Source organism: Brachycentrus maculatus, unplaced genomic scaffold, assembly GCF_059751285.1.
Source record: "Brachycentrus maculatus isolate JH-2025_06_01 unplaced genomic scaffold, ASM5975128v1 h1tg002396l, whole genome shotgun sequence".
Taxonomy (NCBI): domain Eukaryota; kingdom Metazoa; phylum Arthropoda; class Insecta; order Trichoptera; family Brachycentridae; genus Brachycentrus; species Brachycentrus maculatus.
This window is the reverse complement of record NW_028282880.1, coordinates 1-19,795: the sequence shown is the minus strand read 5'-3', so window position 1 is coordinate 19,795 and position 19,795 is coordinate 1. Positions and strand designations below refer to the sequence as shown.

The window sequence follows — 19,795 nt, the reverse complement described above, 5'->3', positions numbered from 1 at the left end:
ACGTAGTTACATTGATAAATAATCATTAAAGTATGAGAGTAAAAAGCGACTCGTGGCCTGTCACAAAATATCCGTAAAGAGCCTATAGACCAGTAACATTTATTTAATTCAGTTATGCAATCGTTAAAAGATATTTCAAATGAAACGAGCAAGATCGACATGTATCTGTAACGCCACAAAATGCCGGAAAACTTAAATTTGACGATGAGGCAAAAGCTGTTCAAGAGATACACCTTTAGAAATAAGAAGAAGCCCCATTATTTCGTAACCACTGAGGAATTCATCGAGCAAAGCTAGAAGAAAATGTGTGTATGATGCTGGATATTCGGATGAGTGCCATCGTGTATATAGTCTGTGTATAGTCTGTATATATAGTCATTGTATTTATGTGGGATCGGAGTAGGAATTATAATAATTGAAATGAACAAAGATATCGGTATTGCATTGGCTATTTTGGTCGCAATCGGAGCCATCGCCATGGTCTCTCAACAAAACTATGGAGAGTATGAGGCATGGAAGACCCAATTCGGAATGAAATTTACTCAAGCCGAAGATCTCTATCGCAAGATGATTTATCATCGCAATGTTGACATTATCAACTCCCACAACCAAAACCAAGGCCGAACCTATGACATGGCCATCAACCAATTCACTGCCTTCACAGATGAAGAGTTCGCCTCCACTTTCTTGAACCCCAAGCCCTTTAACCCAGAGTGGAACAATGTGGATAACACATTCAAGAAGTTGGGCGCAGAAGTCGATTGGACTACTAAAGGAATGGTGTCTCCAGTCAAGGATCAAGGACAATGTGGTTCATGCTGGGCTTTCAGCGCTGTAGGATCTCTGGAGTCGTTTGCTTTGATGAAAGGGCAGAGAGTTAACCTCTCGGAACAGCAGCTTGTCGACTGCTCTAGGAAATACGGAAATGAAGGATGCAATGGAGGTTACAACTACCAAGGTCTTGCCTATGTCAAAGATCTCGGTATTGCATCAACAAGCGAGTATGCATACACCGCAAAGACTGGAAGCTGCAAGAAAGACGGAGGAAGCTTCAAGATCACAGCAGTAAACTCAGCTAAAGGCTGCAGCGGAATCCAAACAGCCGTTGAATCTCGACCAATCGGTGTTTCAGTGGATGCGAACAAGTGGAGCCGATACGGATCCGGAATCTTCAACAATTGCGGAACTAGCTTGGATCACGACGTGCTGTTAGTGGGCTACACTGACAGCTACTGGAAGATCAAGAACTCCTGGAGCTCATCATGGGGAGAACAAGGGTTCATTAGACTCGCCCCTGGAAACACTTGCGGAGTCTGCTTAGATAAATCCCCATGGCCAGTCTGATTCGTCATTCAATCCATCCATTATTCATATTCCGCATTAATTAATTTATCGCGCAACACAAGCAATACCACAACAGTAACAATAACAGAAGCATAGTAATAATTCCTCAACACAAACGCTGAAGTCTGTGGAATCAAATTAAAAGGCGGAATTCCGCAAGAATACAATAGGCTCAAACAAAGAGAAATTGATTTGAAACAAACGCTGAAATCTGTGGAATCAAATTGAAAGGCGGAATTCTGCGATAATACAGTAAGCTAATACAAAGAGAAACTGATTTAAAAGCATAGTTATGAATGATTCTGTTATAAATATGCGAATATTATGCACTATTCAATACAATTCAATACGATTCAATAATAAGTTTTTGTTCAGGGCCGAGAGAGCAGTCGTCAGAACTGTCGATAATATGGTTTAAGGTAAAAACGACGATATATTAATGCTCATAAAGCAAAGCCCATTTGCTATCGTCGCGTGATAAATATAAATATATGCTTATATAAAGTCGATGAAGATATCGACGGGATTCATAATCTGCATCCTGATTATATTCGCAGCTGATGCAAATCGAAAGGGGTTGGGGTTGGGGTTGGGGTTGGGGTTGGGGTTGGGGTTGGGGTTTGGGGTTGGGGTTGGGAGTTCGGGGCAAATAATTTAATGCGTAGCTTGCTATATAAGTAGTTCAAGTAACTTTTGTCCAATGCCAGATGTTAATGACTGGTTATTATTATTTAATTAGATTTGAGGCTCTCATATTGATTTTGTTATTATGCAGCCTAATAAAATCTATAACGTTTCGAATCGGCTATATTAATTTAAACATGGCTGAGCTCAACGAGACCAATGAAGACCTAAAATCAAGGCTTCAACCGGAGGAGACTACTTGGGATCCGATCTAATAGTTAGAGCTAAAGATCAATAAAAACGATAAAGAAGATTATTAATAGATCGTGAAACTGCTCACAACCATACTGACCTATCCCAGTGCGGATGCTGCGGAACTGCATATGAAGGCCAATAGGCTGGGCACAAGAGACATCTAAAAGAAGGAAGCGAGTAACTAAAAATAGAATGATGAATTGTCGCATGAATACTGTCCCTGCTGCGGGTATGTGAAGCAAGAAAAGGAAATTCCTACGTGCACTCCTCTCCCATAGATCCGCAACATAGGCATTTCCACATTCCTCTATTTCCAAACAATCAAGAATCTGATCGTGCTGATGGTCCTTATGACTCTGATATATTCCGCCTATGCCCTCGCAACCAATTTAGTCGCTGCAGGCAAGATTGATTTGAAAAATTATTCTATCGACACAACTGCCAGCGTCTTATCGATATCGCTGGCCTCCAAGCAGACAGATCAGTCAGCAGAGAATTCAAACTACTACCTGATTCAGTGTTGGCTGGGAATGGCCACCATCATTTTATGGACATTGGCATTTTTCATAATGAAGTACTTCGAGAAGTCGCAGTAAGTCCTCGTCGAGGAGGAAACAATTAGCGCTTCAGATTTCACCATAGTGATCTAGGGGATTCCGAAAGATGTGACCAAAGAGGAACTGCAGTTGCAATTATCGGAGTATGAAGATACTATCAAGAACATTCCTGCTGCCAAAATGAGGCCTCTGAACATCGCCAAAATGAATGTCGGAAAACCATTCTACTTGAATCCCGAAACATTCGCAGACGAAGAACTCGTCAAAATGAAGGATAGAAGCGCAGAACTAATGGAATAGTTTGTGGGCTGGATCTCAGAGAGGCAATAAAGCACCACATTCTCCAAAACGAAGGATCAAAGAGATCAAATCTACAAGGAGTACTAAGAGCTGCTCAACAAACAAGCCACCAAGTATGAAGAGATTTCAGAGAAGATTGCGGAATAAATGAAAAAGTAGAATTAGTAAGAGTTAACGACCGTCTTTGTCACAATGGAAACAAGCAATGCGATGAAAGTAATGAACCAGCTCAATGATCCATCAGTTGGGGCCCTAGTCAGATACTACTTGTCTTGTTGTCAAGGCGGCAACCGATTCAAATTTAAAAGGAATGATGAATTAATGAGTGTTCGCATTGATCGGGCTCCCGAGCCTGAAGACGTCAAGTGGGCCAACTTAGGAGTTTCGAGCAGGGAAATTATAAAGAGAAAATTTCTCACCTATGCCATCACAATACTTCTGCTCGGAGTCTCCTTCGCTGCAGTCTATGGACTGTCCCTAGCTCAGAATGCTAACCCCGACGACACTATCCTTTCCTTTGTCATTTCGATAGTCATCACCGTTATCAATACAATCATCGGAAGTAAGCCCTCTCTTATTCTTAGTTGTGATACGGAAACTTTCTCTTTATGAAATGGACTACACCTAGACCAAACATCAGACAAGTCTCGCTTTGAAATCAATTATGGCTCAGCTAATTAACTCCATTTTAATCCCAATGGTAGTCAATTTCTTCGTGAAGCAAAAGATATACGAAAACGGAGGCCTTGCTGCCGATATTTTCATGTTGGGTATAACTTCCACACTGGTCGCTCCAGTAATGAAGATCATAGACATCGGCTACTTCATCAATCGCATCATTAAATGGTACAAAAACAAGCCAAGTAAGACATATTTCTAGCGTAGATCCAAGACTCTCCATTAACCAGGCGATTCTCAACGATACTTCTGAATACATAGTCTTTGAGGCAGGAGTTGAATATATTTATGTAGTGAATGTCTTTTTGTTTACATGTTTTTTCATTGCGCTTCAGCCAATAATTTCTGTGTTTGCAGTTGCTGGTTTGGCGATGATGTTCTGGGCGCAGAAGTATTCATTGTTCAATCGCATGCAAAGGCCGATCCCAGGCACTGATTTAATAAATGTGGCCATGTGGCAGATTATCTATTCAGGAGGTATTCTCTTTGCGCTCGGGTCTCTAGTTTGGTCTAACTTCATGCCTACAGGCACCCCGAAATAGGCATTAATTCCAAACTTAATTACATTGGGAATCGGAATAGTCATGGCTCTTCTGCCTTACCGAGTTATCTTCTCTCTGGCTTTTAGTAATGATAATTAGGCATGCAACTAATTCAGCAAGTCGCGAATTCTTATCGCTTCATAGTATGATCGGCTCAATCCCATCACTGCAAAAGAGGGATTTTAAGACTATATGAAATTTATTGAAGAAGAAAAGGAAAAGTTTAATAAGCTATCCGAAGAATAAAAAAATAAAATGGCCGAACTCTTTGCCAAGCAAGCAGGCAGAGGTCAGCAGAAACAAGGAGCCCAAGGACTCCAAGGATTCCCAATGCTTGGAATGAATAATGCATTCATGCCGCCTCCCCAAATGATGGGTCAGCAAGTGAGATATGTACAGCCCCCTCAATTCGGCCAGCCAAATGGAATGTTCCAGCCGCAAATGCAAATGCGAGGTCCTGGATTTCAACAAGGCCCTCCTCAAATGAATGTAGGCTTACCTGGATTTGGAATGCCACCAGGATTTGGAAGAGCCCCACCTGGATTCGGAATGCCACCAGGATTTGGGCGACCTCCACCAGGATTCGGACAGCCTCCACCTGGGTTTGGGCGACCTCCACCAGGATTTGGACAGCCTCCACCCGGATTCGGACAGCCCCCACCTGGATTTGGACGGCCTCCTCCTGGCTTTGGACAGCCTCCCCCTGGATTTGGACAGCCTCCCCCTGGGTTTGGACAACCACCACAAGGATTCGGACAGCCTCCACCAGGATTTGGACAACCGCCACCAGGATTCGGACAACCGCCACCCGGATTCGGACAACCGCCACCAGGATTTGGAAGACCAGGATTCAATCAATGATTTTAAAGTCGACACATCTCGCATTAACTTACGACGCCTATATCATAAATCGAAATAATATTTTTCCATCAGAGGTTCACCTCACACTACAAGTATATGAATGATCGAGCATAGTGAGGGTTTAAGTGCAAAGGATAAACAAATCAAGAATATCAGGACTTAACAGACTTGCATATAAATCCCGAACATATCAATCGGAATCAGTCCGTCTCAAACACAATAGTGGGGAGTTACATCTAACATGGGAAAAGTAACCGTTTCAAAATGAAAAATTTTCGCGAATAATGTTGAGACGTCTGAATTCCTTAAATAAAATTCTCTAAAAGGGTACTATTTTCTCAAGCATCAGCCGATTCTTAATACAATAACCAACAAATCCCATGATTTTTCACTATATCCCATAATTTTTGTTGAACAGTTAATAATTACTTAACTATTCTATCCTCATGGCTTTAATTTTTATAAAATAACTTCCCTAACAGAAACATATCCCATATATTATTCTGTGACTTCAGTCAGTAGACGATTCTCTTCGTTACTTATTCATAATTTTGTCTAGGTCATATCAAGGACATTAATTCTATTTCTACTCTCCTCATTTAACAATTACACAAATGCATAATTAAATGTCAGATCTGTTGCAATTCTAATTATTGATATTTAACTAACAAGTGATGAAAAACGAAGGTCGGAAGCTGCAGCCGGTTCACCAAATCAACTTAGCCCCGCAGCAGACAACCTCATAATGGCCACATGTGATTGAACTTGCAGGAAATCGCAACCAAGCTCTTCATAAATTTGAAAAGGAGCCGCTGTAACGAGAGAAGTAGAATGATTCTCATCATACGAACAGAACTGGCAACATGCCCCTCCTTACTTAGAAGCCATTTCAGCCCATCCCGAAATTTAGGGATGAATAGATTGTCATCAAATTCAACATCACTGCCCAAAAACATAAAGAGGAACTCCCAACCGAGAAGAATAGAGCAAGCGGGAAGAAAAAGAAAATAACGATCACAAAACTGATAGGAAGCCCAGCAAATAATCCAGGTTCCAACAGCATGAACCAGAAACTCCCATCAGATAATTACGGAAGGAATGAGGAGGACATTGCCGACGAGCATATAATCTATTGAATGATATAATCATCTTATACTTATGGTATAATCATATTGTCGATGTACTGTATAGTGAATGGAATCTATTATAAGTTAAGATGAGTGGAATAGGCCTCAATATCAAGATACCGAAGGAGTCATTAATTCGACTCAAAGAACTCGAGAATAAATAAATTGTCGTCAAGTTTAATGGCGGGCGTGAGGTATCTGGGAAACTGAAAAGCTGGGATAAGTCTATGAACTTAATCATGGACCAAGCCACCGAGACATTTGCAGTGGCAACTTCTGCGGATAAGGACATCGCTGAGACTACCAAGCGTAATTTAGGATTCATCATCGTCAAGGGCTCTCAAATTCAGAGCATACTCCTGCAAGATGGATACACGGTCATTAGCAACCCATTCAGTGATTAAAATTAACAGAACTCATGATTATACAAAGGCATTCTATCAAAGATATCATCACACTATCAAGAATCGTCTCCCCATAGTTAGTTTACTTTCGTGCTGAGCTTACTGACTGAGTCTCTCAGCATCTATATATCGTGCCTGTCTTTTCCGACTTCGGGCAGTAGGGTTATCAGCATGCGATACATCGCGTTATTCTATTTGACTAAGTACTCGTAGGGAATCTCGAGCATATTTGCAGAGACTTTCTTCGGCCCATACATCACAATGTATTCGTTGAGCAGTTGCTGCATCACTTAGTTCTACTATTTGATCGTTTCGATAGGGATTTATATCGGGATCAGGGGAGTTGTCAGGGAGTCGAGGATCTTCTCTCTGTCGTAGAGTTCGTCTCTATTTTCATGAATGTACAACAAGAAGTTGTTGTACAGCATCTGATAAATTTCGTCCAACGTGTAGGGAGCATTAATCTGCTCATATATTTCAGCGATTTGGGTTTAGAGTTTCTTGTTTGCTTATTCGAGGGTGGTCATTTTCTGTGAAAGCTCCGTTTTTTGCGATTAAATCTGCTCGACTTCGAATTTGAACTAACTCTCAGCCGCCTACTTTTCCTGTCTGATCTTAATCAGGTTCTATTCCAGTTTGGACTTCTTCTCGTGTAGGGACTCGATGTACGGGTCATTTTGCTTCGATATTTTCTGTTCGAATTGCTCTATCTCTTGCTTTATTTGCTACTTCTTGTGCAGCAACGAGTTGCGAGACAGCTTCCATAGTCCCCACTTCAAATTCTACCGGCGTTTATTCTTCATCAACCCCACCATTCTTTTTATGCTCTTCTTCGCTTCCACCACAAAAATAGTCGCTGTCATCCGATCAAACGCATATCTTTTATTCTTTACCAAAACTTATTGTATTTTTCTTATTGCTTTTCTCTGTTCAACCCGCCTATTCGCATAAAGGTGACTGCTATACAATTTGACTTTGCAATAAGAGTCTGTGAGAATGCTCTTCACCTTCGATCTCAATACAAAGCAAAGAATGTTTTTCGATTTATTTTATACATTTTTCAAATTGAGTTTGCTTTGCGATATAAGTGAAGATTTGAATGCCAATCTATTTTGTTTTAATTTTTGAAGTGCGCTATGTTTCATTTACAAAATATGGCTGCGGAACAGACTGTTAATCGTTACGCAAAATGTGTTTGCTGTGTTAACTTTGTTTCTCGCATGAACTTTAAGCAAGAACCAATTTCGTTCGAGTCGAGATACTGTTAGAGCATGCAAAATAAAACTGAGAACTTTGGCTCTCTGCACTTTAGCTTCCAAACTCACATTCACAGTTTCTGAGCTAATTTCTGATTTTAAAGTATTGGATTGGACAGTAGTTCTCCTTGTTGCCATAAGTAATGAAATATTATTAGAAATGCGTTGCGGAATTTAAGTTGAATGTTAAAATTTGATTATATCAGTAATTTATTAATGAAATAAACCTTTAACTAACATTTCCACTCAGAAGCCATATTCATGTGCATAAATGTTATTATTTTTAAAAATCGTGCATTCATCCTTCATATTATATATATTAGTCGTTGACAGCGGATCAATGCGAGCACGATCTCAACACTTGCTTCTCTCCAAATAGAACATTAAATCTATCAACAACAACAACTCGTCAGGCAGCTTTACGCACCTAACCAAAAATGTTCAGGCTGAAAAACAGGAAGGCCGACAGCTGTCGAAACAGTTTTTAAAAAAGGAAGCAATAACTCCGTAAATATATTAATTAAACAATAAAAATGTGCAGTCCTCATTATAGTCCAATTTTCTGACTTCGAACGAGGAGAGCACGAGGGAGCGGGAACACGAGTCAAATGAGCATTAACTCCTGTAAATGTAAGAAATGTGGGAGAGGTCCCGCATCGCTTCGATGGAATTCGGGCTGGAGGTGATGCCCAAAGAAAAAATCAGGCATAATTGGAAAAAAAAGTAAATCAACTCCATTTTTTCCAGCCACAGGAAATCTTCACAGAAGCTGAAGCTTTTTGGTTCAGCTTCACATCATAACTAAATTATCAGTCGCATTTTTAAATCTTCGAATTCTTTCGACAAAGTTTCCAATCGATCGAGTCTCCAATGTCTGGCAAGCCCGCGATTCCCCCTTGACCAAAATAAAGGCAATGATAATAAGAACGAAGGCAGATAGCAATTAAGAAAAAAAAAGTATCTTTCAGCCACAAAAATTTTAATGTCCAATCAAAGCCGTGAAAGGCATTACAAATTCATGAAGTTATCCAATTTTACTTTATTATCGAAGTCAAACCGAATATAGAAATAAGTCTGCTTCCCCAGCAAAGAAGGAAGCCTTCAAAAGCACAGCATAATGAGCTTATAAAGGTCAATTATTAAAGGACGTGGCCAAAAGAGCAGCTCTAAGAATTAGTACCAAAACCTAATAAAACAGAGCTAAAAATAAAGCAGACCAAATTCAATCATAAACAACAAACGCTAAACACAACTGAAACCCTTAAAAGAAGCACTCCACCCAAAATACCAAACAATAATAAACCTTGACACATAAATAAAGGAAGGGAGAATAAAAACCAACTTAAGTGAGCAGATTTACCAGTATGAAATCGCAAAGCTTAAAAACATCATCGAACTGCTCACCAAAAATAAATAGTATGAAATGGCAATCAACCAACAGCCTTGAATGGCGATAAAGTGTACAATCTACAATATTTTGATAAAATATGTTCAAAATGCTTCTGTTCATATCATATCATATCGCATAGTATTATAATATGATATTTTACTATAAATATGAAATATTTAGCATGATTCTTTCAACATTAATTTATATTTTATTAGTTCTTGTTGAAAAAGTGGCTGTCAACCCTAAGTCGAGACTTCCTCGAGCCGTAAACAACTAAGAATGTCAACTAGTCAAGAACTATTTATAATTAGTATTATCCTTGAAATGAGCTATCTTCCAGTAAAATAGTTTATGCATTGTATTTATTATTATGCAGCGAATTGAACCCCCACACTCATCTCGGCGTAAAAACCATGACATACTGTGGAATGTTATTCGGCCAGGGGACACCTATGATATCAAAAGGTATCTATGAATTTAATTAAGATCAATGATTAACCCCATGCCGAGCAGTCAGAGCCAGTTCATGGGAAAGAATATTGAGCTTGTTTGCTTATTGCAGGCTGCTGAAATCCAAAGGTTAAACGAATACCTAAGCGAGTACCAAGTCGAATATTTGGAACTTTCGCGTCGAGAGCTCGACAGGCATTCATATTAAATCCAAATCAAGGAGTTGCTGGAAAAGTTAAGGGGAGAAGATGCGCTGAAAGAATAAAACTGGCGTCTGCAATCACATCTCAGAAAATTGAATGTAATTTCCCAAAAATAGCTTAGTACTAAATTTAGGAATTAACGCAAAAATTGCGTGTCGCTGCAAATTCCCCTACCGACTCTCTGAACTATCAAAACGCCCTTCTTAAAATAAAGAACCTTATCGAAGAGAATAACGCCTTGCAGTACGAAAATAAAAGCTTACAAAATGACATTTCACGTTTAATATCATAAAGACAGGCATTATAAATTTCTCAGAATCAGTTCTATACTAATTAATTCAATCTTCGGCTGTAAATGACAATCAGGAACTAAACTCAAGCAATAAGGTCAAGATTCTAATCATAGAACTCGAGTCTGCATAAGGAAATTTAACGTTTGAACTCATCTTAAGTTGTGAAAAACAATTAAATTTAAAGTTTAAGAGACCGACTCATCATTTTATAAAGAGACGTCGAATTGAAAGATTAATATGCTTCGAAGTATGCCAACCGCTAACTCCAAACAGCTCAAATGGCCACGGAAATCGAGAGACTTCTCCAAGCTATCAAGGATAAGAGCAGATAGTGCGAAATGATGGCAGCCAGTCATCGCTAGAAAGAACAAAACTACTCTCGTCGTGAATCAGAGTATCAGTTGCTGTTATAGGATTTCGATAAGGGGCAGAAGATGCTGGCTACATATGAAGATGAAAGGAGAGTTGCAGCCCAGAACTCAGACACCCTATAAAAATTTAACAATGCACTCATAGAATCGGGCAACTAAATCGACCGACTCAACAACATCATACAGGATATGGCTGTCTCCAAACAGCATCTATAAACTGATTACCACAACTTAATCCTGAACACTAATCGCATTCCTTTACTTGAAAAATAAAGCGAAGAGCTGAGGAAGAAGCTGAAGCTCCTCGAAAGATAGTACGAAACTTCGAAGTAGTACCAGAACGAAATTACTCATTTAGGCTAAGAAATCGCAAAACTGAGGAATATCAGCAAAGCTTAGAATAATTCCCAACAATAAAATGCCAAGCTCCGAGAATAAAACATCAAACTGAAAATGGATATCAATCACATCGAATAGTCTCTCCATAAGCACTATAAGATCGAATCCGAAAACATGCAGAGGAATTTCTAAACCAAAATCAAACAAATTTAGGCCGATATCTCTTCCAATTATCTGCAGGAAATCAACTCGCTTACTTACCAGTATGAGAACATGATTAAGAGAATTTCTCAGGACATCGACCCCGAGGCCTACAAGAAAATATCACTGCTCAAAGATTAGCTCCAGGGGACCAATGATGCACTGTTCGATTTGAGAGACCAAAACCGAAAGCTGCTCGTCAGGAATAGAGAACTCGAGCCCTTAGTTTCACAGATCCATGAGAAGAATCAATTGATCGAGTACATCCAATCCAAAGTCAAAGATTCAGAAGTAATGCTCACAAATTGCCTGAGGGACCGGGCTGATTTATAAAACAGAATTCATCTCCTGCAAGAATCAACCAGAAAATCCAGTCGCATCAATACAGGAGACACACATCAAGCTTATGACCCCAATGGCAAGCAGTTTATCCACAGAAGAAATGCAACTAATCACTTTTACGATATAATCGAAGAGAAATAGTCAGTCTGGGAATACGAGCATATCATCGAAAGATCTCCAGACCTCAATTTAAATGCAAGGACAAAGTTCCTAGAGGATGAGTTAGTCAGACGCGATAGGACTGTTCAGCAGCTCAGGTCATAGAACCACAGCTTAAAGCAAAGCCAAGAAAGGGTTTCAACCAGAAAAATCTACGAAGAGGAGAAAGACCAAAACATAAACAGTCTCAATCGTTAAATAGCATCACTCCAAGCAAAGATTCACAAAATGCAAAGCGAAAACTAGTAAGTTAACTGCAAAGTTCGATCTCTCAGCATGCAAAACTAAAACTACAAGAAATTCAGTGAGTACAGACTCAAAGATTAAACGAAATCTGGCAAGCAGGATTGCAAATTAAAGTAAACTCTTGCTTAGCAGACTCGCAGAATGCAAAAATTAAAGGCACTTCAGTCCTAAAATTAATAACTGAAGCATAAAAATAGCAATCTTCAATTATAAATCTAATATTACCAAAAGGAGGCCAACGCCCTTAATGAACGAATCAGAGGGCTTATTGCTGAGAACAACGAATTGAAGCGTAGCGGAGCGACTGCAAACATTCTCTCTGGAAATTTAGAGGACTCTCAAACATAAATAAGCAGACTGAACAGATTAATCCAGGCCAACAGCTAGCAATAACAGCTCAGAAGAGAGTAGTCCGAAAGAAGAACGAAAGAATTGGTGGAATAGTTGCAGTTTTACGAGAAAACTTTGCAGGATTTAATAAAATAATATAAAGAGCTTTATCTTCTGCTCAGCCATTATAAATAGCGAAATGGGATTCTGCAATAGAATGCGAACGAACTCGAGAGAGTCAAGGACGATTACTTCAAGTCTGAAGACGAAAATCGATAACTAAAGCATAAAATTCAGGAAAACAACTCAATCCTGAAAAAAATGCAGACTTAGAGCAATGAAATTACACAAAATTTAATCGACAACGAAAATAGAATCAGCGAGCTCTACAAAAAGTAGTATATGAATAGGATTCAGGAGTATGAAAGACTAATTACTGGCCTATCCAATAAGAACGAGGAAATGAAGGGATATATGAACGAGTTCGAACAGTCCAGGATACTCCTCGACAACCTCAACAATAAGATTGGCGACATATACACCGACCTTTCTGCCATTCAAAGCTAAATATAAAACATGATCATCAAACAAAGCAAAGTACAGCAAACGAGCATTCAGCTGCAAGATTTATGCTCGTAGTATATGCGCAAAGTTAAATAATTATAAAACGAGAAAGAGAGCTTATTCTCCGAGATCGATAATAATTTGGAGGAGAATTCATTTACCTACCGAGCACATTTTACTTCCGAGAATCGCAATGGATCGTTGAAAAATGGAAGCAACCCCATAGAGATACTGCCCAGAATGAATCAAACCCAAACCAAAATAAAGTCTTATTAAAATAAAATTGGGTCATTGTCTCAGCTGGTCGACGAACTCACCCATACGGCAACCAACACTTACACCAATTAAAATGTATTCAAAAGCATAGGCTTCTCTGCCCAAGATCGTGGGATATTCGATTCTTTAAGTCTTGCTGATAATAATGGGCTGAGGGTCAATATAAATATGAAAAACAATGGAGGGACAGTAGAATAACTCAATGCGATAATTTAAGAACTCTAAATCCAACTCCAGCAAGCAAGAGCCTAAAACAAGAATCTTCGGCTTCTGCTTTAATCTAAAGATAATATCAGTAAAAGCAACACACAAACTTTTAGATAACGCACTACGTCGGCATCCGAATGCCGATGCGATAAAATGCACTCATCTCAAAAATACAACAAACTGCAAGAGTAATACAATAGACTATTGAATACACACCAGAAACTACAAAAGAGATCGAATTAATCAAACTTGGGCATCCAGAAACTTCAATCATAGTTTAACAGGCTCCAAGTCATCATTGATACTTTGAAGAAATAAAGAAATATGATTGTTTAGAAGGTATTTATAGTTCTTTATGTAGAATTTTAAGTTGGGCCAGTAATACGACCGAATTCTCAGGATGAACAAGAAGATCTAATAAGATTTCAAGGCAATTCAGAAATATAATCTCAAATAAAGATGAAATCGAATGAATTTTTAGCATAAGTTTGTGTGCTTTTATCATTAGTTTATGCAATTGTTTATTGGCGCAACATTTAATTAATCTATGTCAAAAACACATTTCTGTCATAAACTTTCATTTGATATTTCGTTTATGCTTTTATGTATGATTTTAATTAAGAAAAAGCTTCGCATATTAATTATAAATATAATCTATTCGCATGATCGAAGAAGCAGAACTACCACCCTCCTAAAACGACAATTCTTAATAAAAAATCACTAAGCCATTAGTAAATGGAAATATTCTTTTAAATAAAGCGGCCGAAACTCGAATAAAGCATCTCCACAGTCATACTAACTAAGGTAGATAAACAAAAATAGGCATCGGAGAAAGCAGATAAATAGAAGTGTCAAAGCTCATGATAGGTAAACTTGACCCCAAGATGATCAACAACACTCACTTAAGACTGCACTTTGACAAAATTGCAAAGGTGATTCGCATCATAGGCTACAAAAATTCAGTATATTCTCAAACTGGGCACCCAAAATTTAGTGAATTCATCGAAACATCAGGCAACAACATAAACCCTAATTCGATAAGAAAGTCTGACGGAGATGAACCCTAGGTGAAGATTGTTATAAAGAAACAGAATTTGGGAGAAGTCTAACTCAATATGAAAACTAATGTAATCATGATCAACTTCAAACAGGCACTCATGTTTATCAACAACCACAACTCCTGGGCCTTGAGGCAAGTCTTCAATCATTCAAGACTCAGACTCTCACTAAACTCCGAGTCATAACTTGCAATGCAGTATGAGCAGTTTAAAACTGACGAGAGTATTTCAGAACAAGCGAGTATTTGTGAAATTAAAAGCTAAAACGAACCCAACTGTATACAGGCAAGTGATGCACCCATAATGGCTCATCAGTTTCTCGAGTAAGAGTAGGAGCAGCTTGGCAATCAAATTGATTTGTTCAAGGATGCCATAATGGCTAAGAATCTCGAAAGCTGATAAACTATATTTAAATTTATCGCCAACTTAAGTCCGTATGTAAATTAATCTATCACACTGTTTATATAAATAGGTTAGCATTCAAACTAACATGTATAATAATGGTGGAAAGGTAAGCCATACAAACAATTGTTGGATTGGCATTGATCAATTTGGGAGTGGGCATCATCAACGACTGGGGGTCAATCAATGTGTATTTGATGACATATCTGCATTACCGCGCGGAGTGGATGAATGTAGATCATACGACGCCATCTAAAATGATTCTCATCATTCTGGCTCCAGCTTTAATCGCTATTTTCCTAACGAATAAAGCCAACAAGAGATTCGGTGAGCCATTTATCGTCAGATTGTGTGCATTTGTTTACTTTGTTTCGCCCTGTCTCGCATTCCTTTATTTCAATGTGTATACGATGCTGATTCTGTGCATGGTCATGCCTGTGCTCTCCTATGTGCTTTCCCTTGTCGCCACTTTCCATTGCCTCTACTCGCATTTCCTTGGAGATAAGAATAAAGTGACAGCGATCGCTATAATATGCTTTGGAGTTGGGGCTATTGCTTGGAACACATTCATCACGCTGCATACGAACCCGCACAACTAAAAGCAAACTGGAGCAGATCATTTAGGGATGCTATTCTTCTTTAGTGAGGATGTTGCTAATCGCGTACCGAGTAGTCTTTTCATTGCGTTTGGAGGAGGAGGGCTGCTTTTTATGATTGGCAGCTTGTTTGTGTCTAAAAAAAGTGATCCTGAACCTGAACTGGAAGACAACTCAGTCTCGCCTTAGATCGGCATGGCCTAACAGCCAACAGTACACCTTAATTAAAATAACATCGCAGATTCAAACTAAGACTAATAGATTAAGAAAAGAGAAGATGCCAATGCCCAACAAATGTAAATCGACGAGAACAATGCACATAAATAAAGTTTAAAAAATCCTATTTTCATTTTGATGATGCTAATCGCAATATTCGGGTCTGTCTATCACGTGTACGTCCAAATGAACTTGAAGATTATCTACTCGGTGGTTCTTCAGGATGACTACTTTATCAGCAACGGATTGACAGTTCTGATAATCAGCTCTTTAGCAGGCTCAATGATCTGGGGCTTGCTGGGAGATAGGTTTGGGCCATTTCCGATGATGTTTGCATACTGCATTTTCGATTTGGTGTTTAAGATATTTAGCTCACTTGTTTGGTCGAAGGAATCCTTTATGATTTCGATGGTCTTGCTAGGACTGACCGATAAGGCCGTTCTCACTTTGTTTGGCCCTGGACTTATCGAAATATTCGGGCTGTACAGGGCTACGAAACTGCTGGCATTGAAGTTTTTGGCGTTCCTTGCAAGTATAATTTTGGCCTCAATGTTTAAAATAATCTTTGCCAAAATAGAGAGACGCTTGTTTCTGTATCTACTGCTAATTTTCTCTGTCGCGTGCATAGGTTTGGGCCTTAAGTTGTGGCAACTAAGAACTAAAATTGCAGTGGAGGTGGAAAAACAAGACACCATACAGTGATTCATATTGTCATATTGTCTAACACTTCGATATTTGTTGTATGCATATGTATTAATTATGAAAGAAGCTCGGGATTATTTCAATTTGAGTCCAATGTAAATTTGGCATTTATCCCCAAGTTTGAATTTTGTTGGCGTTTGTTAGTTCGTCAGTCATAGCCACAAGACTTGCCATTGAAACATGTAGAATATAAATGGAGAGTATAAACAAAATCAGTACTTATCTTCGTCACTCAGTAAATGCAGTCATTTTTCCCTGAGGAGATTGTATGATGTTTAATCGAGGTAACAATTATTTCTCGGAATTCCTTGGCTTGTAATCGATTATTTCAGACTCGGGGAAAGGCATACTTTCGTTTTGTAGATCAAACAGATTTTTTTATGAGACTCTCCTTTTGAAAGGATCGGCGTGAGAATCTCTTTAATTTTACACAGCTATTGCTGCGTTTTTCTTTTTATTCTTGTCGATAAGAGCAACCACTGTTGTATAAACTGTATAAGGAAGATCAATGCCGAGCAGCAGCAGAATCAAGGCTGAATCCAGGGAGTGATTGGCGACACTTTGGGCATCGAATGCGAATAAGCAGAGCAAAACTATAATGATGGCTTCCATCACCCCAAATATAACTCTGCCGGCTATTTTCTGGCCGAAGTTCCCCTTCCATACATATAATGCCGCGTGTACGAAGAGAAAGACGAGATACACGATGATTGGAGCGATCGAGTTGTAAGAAACGTAGATTTTGGTGGCAGCGGCTCCCAATTGTAGAGTCAAGTAGTCAGAGAATTACCAATACTTCTAATCGGTGGTTGCAGATGAAAATTTAGCACATGAGTAGAGAGCCAACTGCCCAAGCCAGTAAATGACAGCGATGACGAATAGTATGATTGGAAAGGTGTTTTCAGTGGAATCTAAATAATGCAGAGAATAATAAAAGAGAGAGATATACGCCCATTTAATCCATGGTTTCATTGTCTGATAAGCAAGGACACCTAGCGATCCCTCCACTCCCTGAGTGGGCAGCTCGTTGATGATTATCGTCCCGATTAAAATTAGATATATGACGAGAGTAACGATAACTGTACTCAAGGGAAAGTTAATCAAGCACATGAATGATTCAGTGATTATTTAGCATCGTACTACGCCATAGTTGAGTTGAGCCCAAGAATAGAGGAAGTACGAACTGTCCAGCTGATGCTGGGTTCCGAATGTCAAGTAGAACATTGAGCATAGTTGCATGTTCCGCAGAAATCTGAAGTATTTGCCTGCCAGTTGGTATGAAGCAGCGCAAACGAGGACTGCCACAGCGGTTAGTACTCCCCCGAGGATGTTTCCATCGGTCTCATTGGTTGTGATCATATTGGATCTCGAGTTAATGCTGTATAATTTAAGCTATTTGTTGCATTTATAATTTCTCATAATATACCCGATGACATAAATTACTGTAAATGAATAGATATAGCTTCGTTTGATACATAATATTAGTCTGCTCATTCGTAGGTATTGGAATTCTTACGGTAAAGAAACAATATTATGGCTTTGTTGTTATCCTATTACTTTACTGAGAGATATTTAAACAATTCATTCGAATTCTCTCATTTTTCAGATACTCATAATCCCATCCGCATAGTTTGATTCACAGATTTAGATTTGCATTCTCAAATTCGCAAACATATATTCCGATTTTTCTCTTACCATTGACATATTCCTACTCAATAGTCATTAATGACAATTAAGCCCCTCAAAAAATACCCTGATACCCAAATGGACAAATAAATACAAAAATGAATCAATTAATTATCAGATTAATCGATAAGTAAGATTCGTATTGGTGATAATAGGAGTTTATATAAATTGTATGAAGAGCCTCTTCGTTCTGGCTTTGGCTATCCTGAGGATCCACTCGTTTCCAATAAAATAATTAGTGATGCCTCCAGTACATATTTCGTGAAGCAAAGGGGATGATCGAACAAACAGTCTATTCAGGGATGCTAAAAACGAAAGTCCCAGGCAGATAAATCCATTACGTGTTTATCAAATCGACAGCAAACTTTGAAACTTCTCCTCTAGCTATTTGGTTTAATGGGGGTCCTGGATGCTCCAGCCTTATTGGAATGCTTCAAGAGATTGGTCCCTACCTGGTGGAAAATAACTATACGCAAGGCCATATCCTTAAATAAAACCCCTACAGCTGGAATAAGGCAGCGCATTTGCTCTTTCTGGAGTCTCCTGCCATTGTCGGGTTTTCTAGTGATCTAGATCGCAAATTCCCCTACACCGACGCTCAGACAGCAGACGATGCTTTTGAAGCAATCAAGTACTTGCTCTTTGAAACGGCGCCTGAACTTAAATCGCATGCTCTCTATGTACATATTGATTAATGAAAGCTCACTGGAGAAAGCTATGCAGGAAAGTATATCCCTGACATTGCGGTCAGGATCCAGGCCTATAATCTAGCGCAGTCAACAGACCACATAAACTTGAAGGGGCTTTTCATTGGGAATGGAGTGATGGATTTCAGGGACAATTCTTTGGATAAATCCGAAATCGAGTACATGTACGAACATGATTTTATCGACGAAAGGCTATGGGGCATCTATCGTTCGAGCTGCCTCAAAGACTTTAATTCCCCGAGGTGCCAATACTTCCAATTAGAACTAGAAAAGTACGATGAGGAAGCATTGAACCCATATTGTAGCTCATTTTTTATGCCTTAGACGTCTATGAAGTATGCAAGACTTCGAGGGGGTCAGAAGGTGCTCGGCTCATCCAAGCCCTCTCTAAAATCAATAAAAGAAAACAGCAGAGATACCAAGCCAAAGATTTAAACAGATCGCACTAGGACAATGAAGCACAGTTTTTGGATTCTCTCAAGACAATCCCCGAATGCCCAAACGACGAAGGAGCGATCCACTATTGGAATGTGAACAAGTATGCTTACCATGTCGAGAACATATCGAAACTATGGTCTCCTTGCTATGACATCAACTACACCATCACTGAGCACGGGTCGATGCCGGAATACACTGGGCTGCTCGATAACACCAAAATTTGGCTATACAATGGAGACTGGGATGATGTTGTGCCATATATCGACACAGAGAGGAATCTGAAGAATCTGGGGCTCAACAAAAAAGGAAAATGGGAGCCATGGTATTACCAGAACCACCACGCAGGCTTTTACCAAGACTACGAAAAGCTCACTCTGATCACGGTCAAAGGAGCATCTCACATGGTCCCTTCGACCAAACCCGCACAAGCCTATCAGCTGTTCTATAATTTCATCAATAACCGGCCCGTCAACACCCCAATATGATCTGGCTATTTATGAATATTGTGATCATTAACTCTAAATAATGCAAATATATGCCATCATTTGTTTCCCTTATTCAATGATTTCAAGTTAGATTTGATTTATTTTAGGTGCTTCTTCGTTTGGGGTTGGGGTTGGGGTTGGGGTTGGGGTTGGGGTTGGGGTTGGGGTTGGGGTTGGGAGTTGGGA

At 39.2% G+C, this 19,795-nt stretch overlaps 1 protein-coding gene and 1 pseudogene across 1 annotated transcript; both read left to right on the top strand.

The window, feature by feature from the left end:
* Positions 1–420: 420 nt before the first annotated feature.
* Positions 421–1,367, top strand: LOC148298187 (cathepsin L 2 pseudogene; annotated as a pseudogene).
* Positions 1,368–18,281: 16,914 nt separating this feature from the next.
* LOC148298186 (uncharacterized) lies at positions 18,282–19,609 on the top strand. The gene is given in 3 exon segments (XM_088277058.1): positions 18,282–18,659; positions 18,693–18,987; positions 19,146–19,609. Coding segments are annotated over 3 exon segments (1,137 nt in total).
* Positions 19,610–19,795: the final 186 nt, after the last annotated feature.